The sequence below is a fragment of the Podarcis cretensis genome, assembly GCF_951804945.1.
Source record: "Podarcis cretensis genome assembly, chromosome: 3".
Classification (NCBI taxonomy): Eukaryota; Metazoa; Chordata; class Lepidosauria; order Squamata; family Lacertidae; genus Podarcis; species Podarcis cretensis.
Window position 1 is genome coordinate 1,077,591 of NC_137172.1, and position 22,042 is coordinate 1,099,632.

At 45.6% G+C, this 22,042-nt stretch overlaps 1 protein-coding gene and 1 long non-coding RNA gene across 7 annotated transcripts in view; one reads left to right on the forward strand and one right to left on the reverse strand.

Annotated features, from left to right (window-relative positions):
* Positions 1-22,042, forward strand: part of LOC307212024 — a 448,212-nt gene that overhangs the window by 250,190 nt on the left and 175,980 nt on the right. The gene's annotated exons all lie outside the window — the stretch shown is intronic.
* DTNB (dystrobrevin beta) overlaps positions 1-22,042 on the reverse strand; it is a 108,191-nt gene that overhangs the window by 52,990 nt on the left and 33,159 nt on the right. For all 6 annotated transcript variants that reach the window (XM_079968690.1, XM_079968694.1, XM_079968693.1 and 3 more), the window contains exons 8-9: positions 20,886-21,052; positions 7,695-7,819 (exon numbers count right to left, since the gene is read on the reverse strand). In XM_079968690.1, the coding sequence (XP_079824816.1) occupies positions 7,695-7,819; positions 20,886-21,052 (292 nt within the window). The remainder of the gene's footprint in view (positions 1-7,694; positions 7,820-20,885; positions 21,053-22,042) is intronic.

Genomic DNA, 22,042 nt, shown 5'->3' on the forward strand with positions numbered 1-22,042 from the left:
GGCCCGGTCTTATTCAACATCTTTATCAACGACTTGGATGATGGACTCAAGGGCATCCTGATCAAATTTGCAGATGACACCAAACTGGGAGAGGTGGCTAACACCCCAGAGGACAGGATCACACTTCAAAACGACCTTGACAGATTAGAGAACTGGGACAAAACAAACAAGATGAATTTTAACAGGGAGAAATGTAAAGTATTGCACTTGGGCAAAAAAAATGAGAGGCACAAATACAAGATGGGTGACACCTGGCTTGAGAGCAGTACATGTGAAAAGGATCTAGGAGTCTTGGTTGACCACAAACTTGACATGAGCCAACATTGTGATGCGGCAGCTAAAAAAGCCAATGCAATTCTGGGCTGCATCAATAGGAGCATAGCATCTAGATCAAGGGAAGTAATAGTGCCACTGTATTCTGCTCTGGTCAGACCTCACCTGGAGTACTGTGTCCAGTTCTGGGCACCACAGTTCAAGAAGGACATTGACAAACTGGAACGTGTCCAGAGGAGGGCAACCAAAATGGTCCAAGGCCTGGAAACGATGCCTTATGAGGAACGGCTAAGGGAGCTGGGCATGTTTAGCCTGGAGAAGAGGAGGTTAAGGGGTGATATGATAGCCATGTTCAAATATATAAAAGGATGTCACATAGAGGAGGGAGAAAGGTTGTTTTCTGCTGCTCCAGAGAAGCGGACACGGAGCAATGGCTCCAAACTACAAGAAAGAAGATTCCACCTAAACATTAGGAAGAACTTCCTGACAGTAAGAGCTGTTTGACAGTGGAATTTGCTGCCAAGGAGTGTGGTGGAGTCTCCTTCTTTGGAGGTCTTTAAGCAGAGGCTTGACAACCATATGTCAGGAGTGCTCTGATGGTGTTTCCTGCTTGGCAGGGGGTTGGACTCGATGGCCCTTGGGGTCTCTTCCAACTCTAGGATTCTATGATTCGGTCGGAGCCAAACAGTACAAATTGAGAGCATTTGCAGATGACCTTGTTCTTACATTACAAGAGCCAGAGTCCAGCACAAAAAGGGTTTTAGAATTAATTCAAAAATTTGGTCAAGTAGCAGGATTTAAATTGAATAAGTTTAAAACTAAGGTATTAGAGAAAAACTTAACACCTATTGAAAGGGAGAGGTTTCAGAATGAGACAGGTTTAACTGTGGTTAAGAAAGTTAAATACTTGGGGATTAATATGACAGCTAAAAATGTAAATTTGTTTAAGGACAACTATGAGAAATGTTGGATAGAAGTGAAAAAAGATTTGGAAATTTGGTCAAATTTGAGGCTTTCCTTGTTGGGGCGAATTGCAGCTATAAAGATGAATGTATTGCCTAGAATGTTATTTTTATTCCAAACATTGCAAATAATTGATAAGATGGAATGTTTCAAGAAGTGGCAGAAAGATATTTCTAAATTTGTCTGGCAGGGCAAAAAGCCCAGAATAAAATTTAAGATTCTAACAGATGCAAAGGAAAGGGGGGGGGGATTTGCCCTGCCAGACTTTAAATTATATTATGAAGCTGCAGCTTTCTGCTGGTTGAAAGAATGGCTACTTCTGGAGAATACAGATATCTTGGATTTAGAAGGTTTTAATAACGCTTTTGGGTGGCACGCATATTTGTGGTATAACAAGGTGAAAGTCCATAAAGCTTTTAAAAACCATGTTGTTAGGAAAGCATTATATAATGTTTGGGTCAAGTATAAAGATTTGCTGGAAAATAAAACTCCAAGGTGGCTGTCTCCATTGGAGGCAAAGGCAGTAAAAAAACTCAATATGGAATCCAAATGGCCGAAATATGGGGAGATTCTGGACCAAGAAGGGGATAAATGGAAATTGCAGAGTTATGAGAAACTGAAAGATAAAGTGCGAGATTGGCTCCATTACTATCAGATAATGGAGGTTTATAAGTTAGATAGGAAAATCGGTTTTCAGGTGGAAAAATCAAAACTGGAGACAGAACTGTTAGAACCCAATGCTAAAATATTATCAAGAATGTATAACTTGCTGTTGAAATGGAATACTCCGGATGAAACGGTTAAATCAGCCATGGTCAAGTGGGCTCAAGATATAGGTCATAACATTATGTTCGCTGACTGGGAACAGTTGTGGACCACCAGCATGAAATTTACGGCATGTAATGCCTTAAGAGAGAATATTATGAAAATGATTTATAGGTGGTACATGACCCCAGTCAAGCTTGCAAAAATTTACCACTTGTCTGATAATAAATGTTGGAAATGTAAAGAAACTGAAGGTACATTCTTTCACCTTTGGTGGACGTGCCCAAGGATTAAGGCTTTCTGGGAGATGATCTATATTGAAATGAAAAAGGTATTTAAATATACCTTCCTGAAGAAACCAGAGGCCTTTCTCCTGGGCACGGTCGGCCAATTGGTGCCAAAGAAGGACAGAACATTCTTTATGTACGCCACAACAGCAGCAAGAATACTCATCGCAAAGTATTGGAAGACAGAAGTGTTACCATAAAGCAGCAATGCTGCAGCAAGCAAAGGCTCTAGCAGCTCAGTCAGCTGCTTGTGGCTGGAAAGCCAAACAGGATGTTTGTGACTGTTGCCGTGGAAACAAAGGGGCAGTCCATTCTCCTTATTGAGCACCGGATGTGAGCTCAGTGTGTGTTATATGATCTGTACAGGATGTACATAGGTGGAGCGAGATTCTCTCTGTTGTTCGAAGAGTGCAGACATCTTTATCTGTATGGCTGCGAGAGACAGAAATAAAGACATGTAAATACGTTTCTGTCTGAGTCTGATTCCCCTCCCTGGGGAGCAGGGAGGAGGAGAAGCAGTGGTGTGTTTTTCTCACAGCCTGGGAAAAATCGCTGGAACGGACCTCGTCTGTTCTCCTGCCGGGAGTCGCAGGAGGGAGGTCAGAAAGGAATTCAGCTGGTGCCTGGAAGACTGGCACATCCCTCTGACCGACGCAGAATTTTAACAAGAAGATCTACCCACCGTTGAAGAATGGCAGATGAAAGTAATAGACTATATGGGACTGGCAGAAATGACTGGCAGAATCCGAGACCAGGGAAAAGAGACGGCGGAAGAAGAATGGAAGAAATTTAAGGACTACCTTAATAAAAATTGTAAAATTATTGAATGACAGAACGATGTGGATTTAGAAATTAAGGGGTTTTTAGCTGTAATGATTAGGTATCAAGAAAAGGAAGATTAAAAAAGTTAATAGAGATAAGGGGAAGGATTTGCTGAATTGAACTAATTAGAGATTGGAATACAGGAAGGGGAGGTATGAGGAGGTCGGGAAAGTAAGGCTCATGAACATAAGGGACTGAAATTATACTTGTTATTGTATATTTTTTATGTATTTTTTCTTTTTACTTTTCCTCTGTTCTTTTTATTTTAGAAAACTTTCTGAAAACTGTAATAAATATTTTTTTAAAAAATGATTCTATGATTCTATGATTCTATGAAACTCAGCGAGATCTGCTTCCATGCAAACACACACAGGTTTCACGGTGGTCCTTGGTAACCTCAGGAATGGATTACTGTAATGCGCTCTATGTGGGGCTCCCCTTGTGGCTGCAGCTGGGGCAAAATGCTTGCTTCGGGGGGCAAAATGCTCCCAGCACTCACTCCTTGCTTTGCGGGATTTGCACTAGGTGCCACTCTGCTATGGAGCTAAGTTCAAGATGCTGGTATTGGAACTATATATGGCCCTACAGAGTGCAGGACTGTGAGAGACTGTCTTATATAATTATCTCCTAAAGTGTAAGTAAAGGTAAAGGGACCCCTGACCGTTAGGTCCAGTCGTGGCCGACTCTGGGGTTGCGGCGCTCATCTCGCTTTATTGGCCGAGGGAGCCAGCATACAGCTTCTGGGTCATGTGGCCAACATGACTAAGCCGCTTCTGGCGAACCAGAGCAGTGCACGGAAACGCCGTTTACCCTCCTGCCAGAGCGGTACCTATTTATCTACTTGCACTGGTGTGCTTTCGAACTGTTAGGTTGGCAGGAGCAGGGAATAAGCAACGGGAGCTCACCCCGTCGCGGGGATTCAAACCGCTGACCTTCTGATCGGCAAGTCCTAGGCTCTGTGGTTTAGACCACAGCGCAACCCACGTCCCAATACAATGAATAAAGGTAAAGGGACCCCTGACCATTAGGTCCAGTCGTGGCCGACTCTGGGGTTGCAGCGCTCATCTCGCTTTATTGGCCAAGGGAGCGGGCGTACAGCTTCCGGGTCATGTGGCCAGCATGACTAAGCCGCTTCTGGCGAACCAGAGCAGTGCACGGAAACGCCCTTTACCTTCCCGCCGGAGCGGTACCTATTTATCTACTTGCACTTTGTGCTTTCAAACTGCTAGGTTGGCAGGAGCAGGGACCGAGCAACGGGAGCTCACCCCGTCGCGGGGATTCGAACCACCGACCTTCTGATCGGCAAGTCCTAGGCTCTGTGGTTTAACCCACAGAGCCACCCGCGTCCCTCTCCTAAAGTGTATATACTGCTTAATTGTAAAAGAAAAGGAACCCTCAAACTGGTTCATACCCAGTAGGTCGATGTGGTCTGCAGGAGAGCTTCTCTTGCAATTTCCAAGGAGATCAGAAGCCAGCTCTGCCGTAACTCTGAGCGGAGCTGTTAGTGTGGCTGTCCCTGTTCTGGGGAACAGCATTTTTATTGAAATATGACAAGCGCACACGGCCTGCACTTTCAAAAACCAGTTGAAGGCATTTGTGTTCCCACAAGCTTCCCCAGCTGGAGGAATAGGTTTCTGCCAAGGGTGCCTACTTTGCATTGCTTTCAAAATTCATCGGCTTTTGTTTCCTGTTTTTATTTCCTTATTGCATTTTGCACATTGAGACATGTGTGGAAGGCGATAAATAAACAAACCAGCTAAACCTGCCCAAGAGGCGGTGGTGCAGCAAACAGCAACCCCACCGTTCCAAATCCGCCCTTCCAAATTTTCAAAAGTGAAACGACTTAGGGGAAAGGCTGCGATTAACACTGCCACGTGGTCTCGCTGGCACAGATTCATCTGTTCCATTAGCAAATCAGAATTACCGGGAAAGACCAAATCTAATTTCTGTTCATTTGCTAACTTCTACATCCTAACATTTAGGTTAAGGTTGCAGCCTATATATATATATATATATATATATATATATATATATATATATCCTCTAATTCAATGCTCGATTTACACAAAACTGCTCATTTATAAAGCATGCAGGTTGCTTGAATACAAGGGCTGAGCTTTTGCAGGATTTTGGTAGGAGTTCTGTGTTGCCAGGGACACATGGGCAGTGGCAAAATGTATTCGGAGGGGGGCAGTGGGGGGGAAGGACCAGACGGGCACCAGGGAGCAAGAGATTGCTTATGTTTGCTGCAGGAAATCCACCTATCTGCCGCCCCTGCCAATATGGGAAGGTGGTATAATAATAATAATAATAATAATAATAATAATAATAATAATAATAATTTATTTATACCCTGCCCATGTGGCTGGTAAAGGGACTCTGGCCGTGTGCTTTAAAACAGACCTAGGAAACAACCGAAGCCAAGGAGGTTGCTCTTGATACAGGCATGCCAAGACACCCCCGGGAATAAGTGTCAAGCTGGGAATTCTACAGGAAACAAACACTCTTTCTCCTCGTCTCTTAGGATCCTACCCTGAAAACCATGGAGCTCTTAACTGGATTTTCGAAAGGGCTGTTCCAACAAGCAGACACCTTTGGGGGGCTACCTCAATTAAAAAACTATACCTCCCCCTGCCAACACCCTTCCAATCCAATGCAAAACCCCAACAGCCTGACCTCTCTGCCTGCTCCAGGCTTCCTGGGAAACTGCTCAGAGGAAGTCACTGAGACCTGGGCAAAAGGCTGTCTGTTCCACACTCCTTCCCACTCTGAAGACAAGCAGCAAGCGGGTGGGGGGAGCCTCAGGGAGGCAGCAGAGACAGACACAGAAAGCAAGATGCCATCACCAGCTTATCTGTACGCAATCTTTCCATGGCACACTGTGCCCAACATCAGAAGAGAACAAGGCGTAGTAAAATGCAACAAACACATTCTGCCTCTTCCGACTCTCCACCCTGGGACTGCTGCCGTCCACACAGCTGCCAGGTTGCCCCCAAGACATCATGCACGTGTCATGCGATGTCACACACTCCCCCAACACAGCCCAGGGTGGCACAGCCTTCTGCTAGCTGCAGTGAGGCCGGTGGGGGAATGGGAGAAAGATGGAGGTGCCTTGAAAAAACTAGGAGAAGAAGGGGATAGTAGCACCCCCTCCCCAATATCTGGAGATGAAATTATTGGGTATTGAGGTTGGGTATTGAGGTTGCGAGGGACGCGGGTGGCGCTGTGGGTAAAACCTCAGCGCCTAGAACTTGCCGATCGTCAGGTCGGCGGTTTGAATCCCCGCGGCGGGGTGCGCTCCCGCCGTTCGGACCCAGCGCCTGCCAACCTAGCAGTTCGAAAGCACCCCTGGGTGCAAGTAGATAAATAGGGACCGCTTACTAGCGGGAAGGTAAACGGCGTTTCCGTGTGCTGCGCTGGTGCTGGCTCGCCAGAGCAGCTTCGTCACGCTGGCCACGTGACCCGGAAGTGTCTCCGGACAGCGCTGGCCCCCGGCCTCTTAAGTGAGATGGGCGCACAACCCCAGAGTCGGACACGACTGGCCCGTACGGGCAGGGGTACCTTTACCTATTGAGGTTGCGACCTCTTTCCTGAGCATTCACCCTGATTAATTTGCAGAATGTTTGCAGGGAGGTCATACAATGTTGGCTGCTTATTCAGCATCCATTCCGATCTGTTTGCAGAAACTTTGCAGAACATCATACCACACAAGTGCGAGAGAGCTGTCTCCTCAACCAAGCCCAGCCTGAGAAAACCAAGGTCACCTGTGACTTCTCTTCCAGACCATCACTGCCCCTGCAGCAAGAGGCCCCCACAGACCTTTTCCGATTTAACACCTGTGATGCCACTTTCTGGATTAAATCTGGTGAGCGCATAAGTTCAATAACATTCAACAACATAATGTCCTGGGCAATCGGACCAGAGCAGGATTACAGATTCCTGCATTGCAAGGGGCAGGACTAGATGAATCTAGGGGTTCCTTCTGACTCTACAATTCTAGGATTCCTGCCCGGTTCTGCTCACCCAGTAACTGCTTAAAAAGTGACTCACCGGACGCTGGTGTTACCTCCCCACATGCTGCTTCAAGGATGCCAGCAAGGCCAAATGCAGAACCAGCCATTTGGAACACAGACACACAGACACAGGCACAGACATACATACACACACACCTGCCATAGTTCTGCCTTTGGAGACAGGACAGCCTCCTCCAAACTGCCCCCTTACAGGCACTCTGGACCACAACTGCCGTCATCCTGGGCATCCTACGGCTGTTCCGGAGGGCAGAACACCAGGGAAGGCTGCAGTCAGCCAATCTTCTGCAAGCGCTTGTGAAGCTATAGAAGGAAGTCTCAGAGCTGAGCACCTTTCCGTCCACAGCACAATGACGAGGACCAGACAGTGAGAATCCACTCCAAGAGGATCAACAAAATGACTCTCAAGGCTCCTTGTACAGATAGCCTTTTCGGGCAGAGATCCTTCCTCTCTGCGTTTCTCTTGGCCGCCCTTTCATAAACCCAGGCACCACGTGTAGAAAGGGAGGCAGAGCGAGAGGAGACACTGGCGCAGAACGGAAGAGATACTCACCCTGTGTGGGCCAGGTCAAGGGGCTTCTCTGGCTGCTCCGGGTACACGGGGTGAGGAGGCTCTCGACTGGGTACACAACCAAGAGATTTGCTAATGGCATGGCTCAGCTTCTTGGCAGGCGATTTCTGTTTTTTTTTTCAGAGAGAGAATTAAACACAGAAATGGGAATTAGCACAGCAAAGCAATCAGTGCAGCACAGCGCAGAGCTGAAGAAGAGCTGTGGTCCAGCCTCCCAGGACACAGGGCTCTCCAGGCGCAAGCCCCAGGCAGCCGCCAAACAATGCCTGGTGTCCAAAGGGGGCCTGGAGCCAGGCTCTCTCCCACCCTGCCCATCACCCCAACCCAATTGTACTGGCTGCCAATTAGCTTCTGGGCCCAACTCAAAGGGCCAGTTTTGACCTATAAAGCCTTAAATGCCTCAAGGACCATCTCTCCCCATGGGAACCGACCCGGACCCTGTGATGGTCATCTGAGGCCCTTCTTTGTGGTCTTCTGGAGCCATCATTATATGTCTTTAGGCTCCAGGTGAAAAATTTCCTCTTCAATTGGGCCTTTGGCTGACGTATTTTTGTTTCGTTATTATGCTATGCATTCTGTGCTTTTATGCTGCAAACAACTCTGCAATCTTTGGATGAAGGGCGGTATATAAATTTAATAAATCATCACCGCTGGGTTAATATTATGCATGGTGCAAGAGTCCATAGGCTTGTTGCAACTGCCTTGTCTCCAGGGCATCAAGGACTTGTAGGGACAAGATGACAGCGTGCTTTTCACTCGTAGGATCATGGAACTGTAGAGTTGGGAGGGAACCCAAGGGCCATCTAGTCTTACCCCCTGCAATGCTCAGTAGAGTCAAAAGAGGGGGTCTCAATTTCCTATCAGAGAAACCAGCGTCTTCTCATCACTGGTTTTTCTAACCACAGTCAGAGAAGCCCACAAGCTCTTCCCTGGCCTGGGTTGCAGGCACCAGCTTGTGGTTTCACTGCACGAGAGGCACTTACGCAATCTCTACTGCAATTTCCCTAACCTTGTGGTTGGAAAGATGAGCAGGGCCTGCAGGTGTGATCTTGTCGCAAGGTGCTCGTTCCCGTTGCCATACTCAAAGGTCTTAAGAGGATGTGTCCTTGACAAGGACTAGATGGATGGGAGGGAGGGAGGGAGGGAGCTGGAGCCAAGTGCTGAGGGGAGGCAGAAGCCCTAAAAGCGCTAAAAAGATCCCTTCGCATGTGAGAAGCAACAATCAATTGAGACAACCTCCCCAGACCCATGGAAACATCTGGAGAGACCTATTGGATTAGAGCTTTTTAATATAAACTGGTTCTAAGCAGTGGTTCACACTATGAGGCTCTTGGCATCAGGCCCTCTAACAAGGAGGAATTTGCAGACTCCTGGACCCAGCCAGGAACCTTCTCTTTATTAGAGGCTATAAGGTTAGGGAGGCGAAGGTCCATCGGATCGGTGGTGGGCTGGGCTGGGCCAAACACTTGTCTGTAACGCCAGGAGGTCTGTAACGCCAGGAGGCCACCACAGAAGAGGCCCCAAAGGAGTTCTTGTTGAATGGTTTCTTTAAATTTTAGGTTTCATTATTGTTTCACAAGATGTGTATGTCTTTAAGGGCCAGAGCAAATAACATGACTTAGTTTTACAGCTGTGAAGCAGTATAGCAGGTGCTGTTAAGTTATGTTAATTAAGCTGTTGGGTATGGTATATAAAGAGCAGCATGTTGCTCTCTCAGTACCCTGGTGGATGGGTCACACTTATTGATATAATGTAATTTAGTGTAAAAGGAGTTTTTGTTTTTGTTATTTGTAATTAAACCAAGCAAAAGTTATTTTTGCGTTTCTTGAATGTGTGGTCTCCCCAGCATGCCCTCTACAGCGCAACTAATCTGCAAATAGCCAACATCTTTGGTTATGGGCCCAGCTGCTGAGTAGATGACTGCACATTTTTGGACTTTGAGAAAGGTTTGAAAACTCCTTGCAGATGTAATGGCGAGTCGACTTAAAAAGTGCTTAGTCAATCTCATTCATAATGATCAAGCTGGTTTTTTACCTAATAGGCAAATAAAAGACCACATAAGACATATAATAAATCTTATTGAATACCTAGAATGCAAAAATGAAATTCCCGCGGTATTAATGTTCATTGACGCCAAAAAGGCTTTTGACAATGTATCCTGGCATTTTCTAATAAATTTTTTGGAAATGACAGGGATAGAGGGCACATTCCTGGAAGGAATAAAAGCAATTTATTCACAACAAAGTGCTAAATTAATTATTAATAACAACTTAACAGAATCCTTTGAAATTTCGAAGGGTACAAGACAGGGGTGCCCTCTGTCACCTCTTTTGTTTATTATGGTGTTAGAAATAATTACAAATAAGATAAGGAAAACTTCAGAGATACGCAGAATAAGAATTGGAGTGAAAGAATATAAATTGAAAGCATATGCCGATGATCTTATGTTGTCGCTGGAAGATCCAAAAAAAAAGTGTCGGTAAAGTTTTAGATTTGCTAGAAGAATTTGGAAAGTTATCCGGCTTTAAATTAAATAGAACAAAAACTAAAATGATGACTAAAAATATGAAAGAAGAGGTAAAAAACCATCTTGAATTACAGACTGGGATCAAAGCAACTAAAAAAGTAAAATACCTCGGAATTTGGCTAACGATGAAGAATATAAATTTAATGGAAGACAACTACACAAACACATGGAAAGAAATAAGGAAGGACCTGGATACCTGGAACAGAATAAAACTCTCTTGGTCGGGAAGAATGGCGGCAATTAAGATGAGTTTATTACCGAAATTGCTGTTCTTATTTCAAAATATACCGATAATCAGGGGAACCTCAGTATTTAAAGACTGGCAGAAAGTACTCTCTAAATTTATTTGGCAAGGAAAAAGGCCAAGAATTAGATTCAAATTACTCAGAGATCAAAGAGATAGGGGAGGATTTGCGGTTCCAAATTTGAAGCTGTATTATGAAGCCTCGTGCCTTTGCTGGGTTAAAGATTGGATTGTCATCAAAAACACAGATCTGTTAGATTTAGAAGGATTCAATATAAGATTTGGGTTGGCACGCTTATTTGTGGTGTAATAAGGAAAAGGTCCACAAAGGATTTTCTAATCATATTATTAGAGGGCCACTGTTGGAAGTATGGGAGAGAAACAAAAAATTATTGGGAAAAAATACCCCTTGGTGGTTATCACCAATCGATATCTTAACAATAAAAAAAAACAAACATTGAAGGAGAAAGTTGGACTTATGAATATTTGCAAGTAAAAATGGATGGAAGATTAGGCCATATGAAGAGATAAAGAATAAACTGACAGGTTGGATCCAATTTCACCAAATTAATTCTATGTGGACTGAAGATAAAAAGAATGGGATTAACGAAAAAAAAATCCAGATTCCAGGTAGAAATATTAGAAAACAAATCAAAACTCCTATCAAAAATGTACAGCCAGTTGCTTGAATGGGACACCAAAGATGAAGAAATAAAGGAAGTAATGGTGAAATGGGTGATAGACTTTGGATACAACATAGAGTTTGATAAGTGGAAGAAACTCTGGAATAAAGGTATGAAATTCTCGGCATGTACAACACTTAGAGAGAACACGGATTAAATGATGTACAGGTGGTACATCACGCCTGTAAAATTAGAAAAAATGTACAAAACCAGAGACAAATTATGCTGGAAATGTAAGATTAAGGATGGCAATTTTTATCACATGTGGTGGTCGTGTGAGGTAATTAGAAAGTTTTGGGAATCTATTTACAATGAACTTAAAAAAAAAATTATTTAAATATACCTTCACAAAAAACCCTGAGGCCTTCCTTCTGGGGATAATTGGAGAAGAAATTAAAAAGGAAGACCAAACACTTTTCCAATATGCAACAGTGGCTGCTAGAACATTAATTGCACAAAACTGGAAGACATCAAAAATCCCAACTATAAATGAGTGGCAATCTAAATTATTTGATTATATAGAATTGGCAAAAATGACACAGAAAATAAGAAACCAAAAAGGTACAAAGTTTAATAATGAATGGAATAAATTTATGACATATATTGAAACAGATGTAAAAAACCTAAAAATCACAGTAAGCTCGATATAACGCTTGCAAGGTAAAGAGTTTTAAGAAAACGAAACTGCAGATAGAAAACTTCTTGTAACATATTCCGAAACCGAGTTGAAGGGAAGTCAATTATTGTTGTGTGATTTAGTTATTTAGTTACTGTAAGTTTAATTTGTTGGTGTCTTATGTTATGTAATGTTTTTTTTTTTTTTTGCTGTTTTTTGTGTTCTGTTTGTCTTTTTTGTTGTTTTAATGTTTGGTGTTGTATAATGAATTGAAACTAATAAAAATTAAAAAGAAAAGAAAAGAAAAGAAAACTCCTTCTCCTGTAGGTGTGGTTCTGTGGGTCTGGAAGAGTTCCAGAATGGTCGACCGGGTTCCAGAAGCCAAGAAAGCTCTGACGTTCCCACAGCTGACAGATGAGAACTGTAGTTTATGGGCGCTTCGGGTGGAGGCGCTTTTGACCTCTCGAGAAGTGTGGACCTATGTGACTAATGACCCTCCGGACACTGTGACTAATGCTTGGTCAAAAGGAGATGCAAAAGCCAGGGCGATAATTAATTTGGCTGTCAGCGCCCAGCAAGTAGTATATATAAGGAATAAGAAAACTGCCAAAGAAATGTGGGAGTTGGTGGGACTCCGAAAGGGTCTTCCTAAACCTTCTGTTCCAGGTGCCACCTCTTTGGCTTCACTGCAGAGATGCCCAGGGAGCTGAGCTGGGCATCAGGGCATCAGGACTGCTGTCAACTGCCCAGGTCATCTCCACATCCCACAGAGTGAGCACGGCTTCAACAGAAGCATTAGCCGCGCCAGGAGGAAAATTCCTCAGAGCTTTCCAGAATCCGTCCACCTCCAGGAGGGGACTGTTAAATAACATGTCCCCCCCCCCCCGGCACTCCTGCAGAGGGAAGTGGCTGCTGAAGGTCTCCACCTCAACAGAAAATGATCCGACCGTGACAATGGGATCGATGTTAATTCCCCCCTTTCATATTCACCATCTTGCTGGTGTGTCAACAAGACAAAGTCAAGAGCGTGCTCACATGCATATACACACTGGGACAGACTTGTGGTGATCATGGCAGCAATGGAGTCCCTGGACTGGGTGACCTCGGTGCAGAAGCTGAGATCCAACCGCAACCATGACCCCAGGGATCCCTCAACACCAGGCCTCCAGCTCAGGCAGGGAGACTTGTTTGCCTGCTATGGTCATCTTCCTTGGTGATTCCTTGTAGCTGAGGATGATTGTCTTCCATGAACACGGTCTTAACAGTGGGTCCATAAGTGACTGTGGAGGCCAATTCTGGATCCACACGTCCTTCCGCAGCGGGGACATTGGTTTCCGGGCAGGAGTTGACCACGGTGAGGGTTTGCCAAACGTACCTTCCTCTTAGCTCGTTTCTCCCTTGTGTCCTGAGTTCGAGCGTCTTCAAAGCCCATGACACCTTTGGTAAATGCTGTTCTCCAACTGGAGCGCTTGCAGGCCAGTGTTTCCCAGTTATCAGTGCTTATACTACATTTTTTTAAAGAGTGGTTTTGAGAGCATCTGTAAACCTCTTTTGTTGTCCACCGGTTATTTTGCTTTCCATTCTTAAGTTGGGAATAGAGTAGTTGCTTTGGAAAACGACCACCAGGCATCTGAGCAACATGACCAGCCCAATGAAGTTGATGTTGAAGAATCTTTGCCTGCAATGGTAGGGCATGGGCAGAGTGAACACACAAAAATGTTCTAAAATGTAGGGTGGCAAATGCTCGGTGGGAAAGTGGCCAGGGCAGACCAAAGCCATTCACAAGAAGTCCCTCTGGTGGTTTGCCCTCCTTCAGGAGACATGGCACCTCTAAGCCCTTCAAGGCAGGAGGAAGGTAAGAACCATGTACTGACTTGGTACATGTACAAGTTGGGTGACACCTGGCTTGAGAGCAGTACATGTGAAAAGGATCTAGGAGTCTTGGTTGACCACAAACTTGACATGAGCCAACAGTGTGATGCGGCAGCTAAAAAAGCCAATGCAATTCTGGGCTGCATCAATAGGAGTATAGCATCTAGATCAAGGGAAGTAATAGTGCCACTGTATTCTGCTCTGGTCAGACCTCACCTGGAGGACTGTGTCCAGTTCTGGGCACCACAGTTCAAGAAGGACACTGACAAACTGGAACGTGTCCAGAGGAGGGCAACCAAAATGGTCAAAGGCCTGGAAACGATGCCTTATGAGGAACGGCTAAGGGAGCTGGGCATGTTTAGCCTGGAGAAGAGGAGGTTAAGGGGTGATATGATAGCCATGTTCAAATATATAAAAGGATGTCACATAGAGGAGGGAGAAAGGTTGTTTTCTGCTGCTCCAGAGAAGCGGACACGGAGCAATGGTTCCAAACTACAAGAAGAAGATTCCACCTAAACATTAGGAAGAACTTCCTGACAGTAAGAGCTGTTTGACAGTGGAATTTGCTGCCCAGGAGTGTGGTGGAGTCTCCTTCTTTGGAGGTCTTTAAGCAGAGGCTTGACAATCATATGTCAGGAGTGCTCTGATGGTGTTTCCTGCTTGGCAGGGGGTTGGACGCGATGGCCCTTGTGGTCTCTTCCAACTCTATGATTCTATGATTCTATGACTTAAGAGAAAGGGAGAGCGGCAGATGGAACTGGGGGAACCAACAAGGAACCAGGAAAGCGGGCGCCAAAAAAGCACAGGCACCCACCCCTCTCCCAGTCACTGGGACCAACCAGAAGGACGTCTGGGTAACCAACAGCTCAAGCTTCTATACCCAGAGCACCTGGTCAAGAAAATACACATATGTTATTTTGACGCACTGATTTCTCTTTCCAAAGGCGAAAGTCAAGCGTTCGTTTTCCCACATGGATTTCTTAGGTGCCACTGACCTCGCTAGAAAAACCTCTTTGGGAATGATGGCAGCACAGCACATGCCGAGGATCTGGGACAAAGCAACACTTCTTGAGGGCTCCAGTAACATGCTAACCTGCACGGCTGGCGTTATTCTGTGAAAGAATCAGTGCTTCTGCCAGCAAAAGCAGTTTTGATTTTTTTCAAAAAGCAAGGTTTTGAGAGGATAATCTTACTAGCTATGCATGCTGGATGTTCTTGCTGCTTGTTCAGCTAGGAGGTTTCTGGAGCAGAGCAAGTTGAAGTCAGCTAACGGGACTGTTTCATTTCTTAAGCCTCCTTTTCCTTTCTTTGATGCTCAGTAATTTAAATGTTGCATTTGCCTTCGGTTTTAAGACTTTGTTATTCTTTGTTTTATTATTATATGCTCACGCTCTTACGATTCTGCACTATTCGCAGGATAAAGTGTGTCATTTCATGTTCAGGTGTAAAGAACTACCGAAAGCTTCAGTGCTAACCATTATGCACTTCCCAGCGTATGTCTACTTTTTGTTTTTTAAAAATAAATAATGGCATGGTGTCCAAAATGTTGCAAATCTTATTTAGATTCTCTCAGTTTTACATTACCTAATATCTTCTAAATTATAGTCTTAAAAGACTACAGGGAACTGCCAGTACGTACTTTCAGCTGGCGAACAAAGGCGGGCTTTTCTTTTAGCACATATGGATATAGAATCGTAGAGTTGGGAGGGACCCCCAGAGTCATCTAGTCCAACCCTCTGCAGTGCAGGAATCTGCGTTTCAAAAGCAGTTCACTACACTTTAGAAGGGCAGAGCTGATGGTGGAGGCAGGAGCTGTTTTTCTTACAAGGTATTGTTGTGTGTGATATAATAATAATAATAATAATAATAATAATAATAATAATAATAATCAATAATGTATTTATACCCTGCCTATTTGGCTGGGTTTCCCCAGCCACTCTGGGCAGCTTCCAACAAAAGATTAAAAATACATTATGGGCTTTTAGTGTTGTGGCTCCTGCCCTCTGGAATTCCTTCTCCCTTGAATGCTGGGTAGACACCGCCTGCTGCTTCATCTGCTCCTCCTGAAGCTCTTCCTCTTCCAACAAGCCTTTGGAGCCGAGATACTTCCCAGGCTGCATCTTTACCGAGACTGCTGTCAAGAGGCAGCGAACAGGAGTTTGGGGGCAAATGTCACCCATGCTCTGATCCTAACCAGAGCACCATGCTCTCTTTCTCCACAACATTAGTCAGGACAGGCTGAGAACACTGTATGTTTCACTGCAGAACAGAGGAGGGATACTAAACAGCTTGCACCTGAGAAAACAGAGGCCCTGCAGGTGGGGGGTTCTGGGGGCACTGGCCAGCTGCTTGCTTGTTCTCTAGGCAGCTCTCTCTCTCTCTCTCTGAAACAACAGGCAGGGAGCCCCGGCATGCAGCATGTGGGTTGGGGGGCTCTCTCCCACCACCCAGTCTATTGGCAAGAACTGTTGGGATACTGCCAGGGAGACGGGGGCATCAGGCAGGCCCCCAGCTGGCTCCAGCCACCGGCCGGCAGCCGGATGATCGCCGGTCCCCCTTGGAACAGCAACAATCGGCGACACGAGCCTCAGATACGTTTACAGTGGTGCCTCGCAAGACGAAATTAATCCGTTCCGCGAGTCTCTTCGTCTTGCAGTTTTTTCGTCTTGCGAAGCACGGCTATTAGCGGCTTAGCGGCTATTAACAGCTTAGCGGCTTTAAGAAAAAGGAAACAAACTCGCAAGAACTCGCAAGACGTTTTGTCTTGCGAAGCAAGCCCATAGGGAAATTCGTCTTGCGGAACGACTCAAAAAACGGAAAACTCTTTCGTCTAGTGAGTTTTTCGTCTTGCGAGGCATTCGTCTTGCGGGGCACCACTGTAGAGACCCGTGCACGCTCTATCAGCAGAGTGTGTAAATCTTCTCACAGCAGAAGAGGTGGACAGAAAAATGTGTAAGCAGTATATTACAGCATTTTATTCAGCAGCAGGAACAAAGAAAAAACATGTCTGCTTCCCTTCGTCTCCAGCAAAGCAGCAGCAAAGCAAAAGCTATATACAAACGGAAGTTCCCAGCAAGTGCTGGAAGTAAACAGGCATGTGACACACAAGAGTCATGCCTGTACCCTTTTAAGGTGGAACGGAACTATATCCTAACAAGAACTGCTGCTTAAGTGTATATGGGTGTACTATTCATATATTAGCTTAGCTTAGCCCACTTCACAGAGCTGTTACATAGGTAAAATGGAGGAAAAGGAAGACATAAATATATGTAATGTCATGCATGTAAAGAAATACTTTAAAAATGAAGATCTTTATCCCAGTCTGTATCTGCACTGCAATTGTTTTTAAGATGTTTTACCATTTGTGTGTTTGCTGTCCTGGGCTGCCTTAGGGAGGAAGGGCAGGATATAAACAGAATAAAAAATAATATGGTTAGCAATAGATTATTTAGAGGCAGATGACAATGATAGGGTTGAATTCAACTAAGTCATTTTATGAGCCTAGAGCATATACTATTTGGGGGGGGGCAGTTGTACCCTATATTCTAAAGCTCATTTAATAAACTCTGGTGAAATAAATAAAGGAGAGGCCCGTGACCCATGAAAAGTGCTTTTGTTTGCTTGTCCTCTATGCATGCATTTGCGCTGAGAGCCCCTTGCTCTGCTCTGTCAAAGAAACAGGCTGTAGCCAAGGTTAAAAAATAATCTGTGTAGAGAAGCTGGGGAGAGAATGGAGAAGGTCACTAAACACATCCCGGCTGCTTTGCTTTCTGCCTTAACAAGTGAAAAATTCCACCCCAAGGTGAAGACCGGGATTTCTGGCACGAGAACATGAGCAGACCATGCCCTCTGCTGGAGAAACTTCACATCATCCTAAAAAATTTAGGAACACCATTTCCAAGCGTGCAATACAGTGAGGAAAATGCTTTATACTGATACAGGAGACAAGTATATGCAGACCAACTCTCAATTAATTTGGAAGAGGTTCTGGGTTAGCAAGATGTCCTTTGGCTGAGACGCTTGCCACAGACCTTCCTCCAGAGACCCTCTTCTGCAGGCACTACCAGATGTCAGTATTGTAATGTCTCATTCTCACATTGCATAATGTTGCAGGATGCCTTTAATTACTTAATTGATGCATTCTGCTGTAAAGGACTGAGTTTACTATCTGCAAATGGGCGTTTAATGCTCACACCAGAGTGGGGTGCATCTCTGTGGCTGAACCTCAAGGCTGCAACTTCTGCCCTCCCTAAGAGAAACCTGCTTGGTGCCTGTTCAATATTTCATTCTCACACCCTTGCCGATTGGAAGGCTGGCGGTTCGAATCCCCACGACGGGGTGAGCTCCAGTTGCTCGGTCCCTGCTCCTGCCCACCTAGCAGTTCGAAAGCATGTCAAAGTGCAAGTAGACAAATAGGTACCACTCCGGCGGGAAAGTAAACGGCGTTTCTGTGTGCTGCTCTGGTTTGCCAGAAGCGGCTTAGTCATGCTGGCCACATGACCCAGAAAAACTGTCTGTGGACAAATGCCAGCTCCCTCAGCCTGAAAGCGAGATGAGCACCGCAACCCCAGAGTCAACTGCGACTGGACTTAACAGTCAGGGGTCCTTTACCTTTACCTTTTGTTTCCTCAGCTGTTGAACATTTTCCAAATATAGCCCTTTTCCAGCTGTGCTTCTCTCTTTAGGAAGCTGAGCTCTCTCAAAACTGTCAGCATCTGTTGTGAAGCATGGTGCCACAAAACTGGGCATGTCTTCTTCAGGTGCTGTCTTAGGTGAATTGAGGAGCGAGATATTGTGGATTCCCATCACACCCACAGAAATTATGATGGTATCTTGCTTTGGGCCATGCATGATAGAGAGTCTCAATCCAGGTACTATGCATTAAACCCATTTTATGCTCAGCTAACCGTAACTGAAACAGACTGGTTGGCATGCAGAGTTGTGTTTGTGGAAAGACACTCATCAAGGGGAATTCCCTGATCTCTTGCGCTCACTGCAGCATCCTGAGTGTGCATGTGTGAGTGTATGCACATGTGCACACGTCTAGCCTCTCCCGAGTGCTGCGTCAGGTGCAATCCGCTGACTTGATGCAAAACAGAGGGATCTCTGTTTGTCTCCTTTTTCATTTTAGTATTCAACATTTTAGAATTTAGTATTTCACTTGACTGGAGAGTTGTAATATTCAAATTTCATACAGTAACAAATGATAGAGCCACATGCTGCAAAGGGGCTCTCTCTCTCCCACACACCTGGATTTAACACTTAGCTTTTAAAATACAACACTTCCCCTATTCATGCTTTGATGCTCCAGGAAATGCTGGCTGTGTACTGTAGTTTTCTTCTGAGGGTGCATCCTTGGAGTTATATTATCTGTTAAATCTCACATTAGGTCTTTTCTCTCCACCACACTCTGTGAATGTTCACATACAAATACAATAAATACCCATTTCATTTCCAGCCCGTCTCATGCACCTCACAAAGCAGGTTCCACTTAATAGACAGTCATGTCAAGTTTTTAAGGTTCAGCTGTCCCTTCCAATACCCAGGAAGTGAGCAAGAGTGGAGGACTTCAGAGAGTCAGAACGACTTCTACTGATCCACAAAGGTCAGAAAATGATCAGGTTGCTAGCAAACCCCAGAGGTCCTTGCTCAAGTAGAGAATTGTCTTCTCTGAGAAATAGCAGCCTCTCTCCTGAATCAGCAGACATCATTTTTAATCCCCATAAAAAAGCACCTTATTCTAACACCTTCCTATATCTAATAATAATAATAATACCCCATTCGTCTGGCTGGGTTTCCACTCTGGGCGGCTCCCAACAAAAGATCAAAAATACACTAAAACATCAGTCATTAAAAACTTCCCTGAACAGGGCTGCCTTCAGATGTCTTTTTAATGTCAAGTAGTTGTTTATCTCTTTGACATCTGCTGGGAGGGCGTTCCACAGGGCGGGCGCCACTACGGAGAAGGCCCTCTGCCTGGTTCCCTGTAACTTGGCTTCTCGCAATGTGGGAACCACCAGAAGGTCCTCGGCGCTGGACCTCAGTGTCTGGGCAGAACGATGGGGGTGGAGATGCTCCTTCAGGTATACTGGACCGAGGCCGTTTAGGGCTTTCAAGGTCAGCACCAACACTTTGAATTGTGCTCGGAAATTTCCTGGGAGCCAGTGTAGGTCTTTCAAGACCAGTGTTATGTGGGCTCAGCGGCCGCCCCCAGTCACCAGTCTGGCTGCCGCATTCTGGATTAGTTGTAGTTTCTGGGTCACCTTCAAAGGTAGCCCCACGCAGAGCGCATTGCAGTAGTCCAAGCGGGAGATAACCAGAGCATGCACCACTCCGGCGAGACAGTCTGCGGGCAGATAGGGTCTCAGCCTGAGTACCAGATGGAGCTGGTATACAGCTACCCTGGACACAGAACTGACCTGCGCCTCCATGGACAGCTGAGAGTCCAAAATGTATCCCAGGTTGCGCACCTGGTCCTTCAGGGATTTTAAGGATTTTGAGAGAGAGAGATGCCTGTCAATGGCTTTGAATCCAGAATAGACTCCTTGAAATTAGGAAAGAATTCCTAGCCCAGAACATTTATTCTCCGTTTTAAAAGGCATCAAGTTTCAGAAACAGAGCCTCTGTCTGTATAGCAAGCAAATATAACCCTGGCAGCAGCAGCAGTGCAGCCCAAGGTCTCGGTTATGGAGCACCAGAAGTGGTTTTGCACCAAAGACCATTCAAGAACATTCTCTCCCCAACCCTGCCTGCTGCATTTCCTACTTTGCTGTTTCTTCCAAAGACAAGCCAAACAATCCTGTTCTCAAGATGCCCCCCCCCATCTCTCTCTCTCTCTTTGGGATTCAAGAGCTTACCCTCCCTGACCCAAGAGAAACTACATGACTCGCTGGGCTCCTGCAAGAGGTACCTGAGTAGCTAACAGGCTCTGAGCTGATATAGAGAACATGCTGGGCTCCCAGCTCATCTGGACAAATAAAGGCGAGCTTTGATGACAACAGGTCGATCTTCAGAGACGCAGGCAGGATCAGTGGTGTCAAAAACAGACCACGCAGGTGTCCTTAGAAGAGGACCTGTGGCCATTCCACACTGATCCCTGCAGAACCGACAGGCTACTGGCCTTCCCATGATGGACAGACCTCTGGGGCTGCGCAATAGAGAACCCGCAGCCCCAAACACACCCACGGCAGAAAAGCAATGCGCCTGAGCCGCAGGAGACCAAGAGACTTACCCAAGAGGAGTGCTCCTTCATCTGATGCTGGTTGCTGTGAGGGCCGCTTGCGTGGCCGCGCCAAAAGCAGTTTTGACAGAGCTGGTAGTTGTGGCACTGCTGGCATCGGTAGCGGAAGCCCATCATGCTCTCACAGCGGCAGTAAGAACACTCCACAGGATGGAAGACTGGGAGGGGAAAGGGGAAGAAGAGGAGTCAGAAGCGCCTCTGGAGCAGCAGGAGGCTTCGTCCTGAACGAGGCACACCCCACACGCCCCTCTGGAAAAGGACAAACTCCTAGAATTCCCCACACGTCAAACAGGCGTGTGCTAATTGGGGCGCTTGGCTGCCTGCCAGCCTGGTAAACGGGCACTGGCATCCTTACCCTCGTCTCAGAAATGGAAGAAAATATTAGGATCCACCCAGGCACGCCTACACTAGGGGGCTGAAGGCACCTCGGCCCCCTCAGTATTGGGTTTAAGGGGCTCAGCGCCGCTCCATGTTGAGGCAGCCCTGCATGTGCAATGCATACTGTGATGTAGGTCCAGTGTCCGGCTACTCCATCATGCAGACACGCTTTGCACTGGGCCTCTTAATCTTGGGGGCAGCTTGGCACTTCTGGACCCAGCCTATTCTCCCCATTTTAAATGGTTTTTTAAACTAATTTTTTTATTGTAATTTTACAACATGGTGGGACCTTTGGGTGAAGTCTGGGTAAGAAATGCAACAGCAGCAGTGCCTAGATCTTTCCTCCAGGACTTCTCTAGATAGTTCCTGATTTGCCATCTAAAATCCCCTCCTGACACTCCGTTGCACCAAGAAACAGATGTCAGGGTGGGGCTGAGCAGAGATGGCAAAGCTATAAACAGGCTGTAACTTGGAAGACAGTTGGGACAGGCGGCAATTTGTGTGGATGTGTGGCAGGTATGAAGAGCCTGCTGGATCAGGACAGCGTCCAGTGCCGGATTTACGTAGAAGCTAAACAAGCTCTAGCTTAGGGCCCCACTCTATTGGGGGCCCCCAAAAAATTTAAAGGAAAAAACTGGATGTACACTTCCAAAATATAAGATAAAAAACAAATAAAATAAAACCTACATACAGCAACAGGGTTTTGTGTTGTGTAGGCTCCTATTTTGTTATGTGCAAATGGCTTTAGATACCTATGTAAAGGTAAAGGG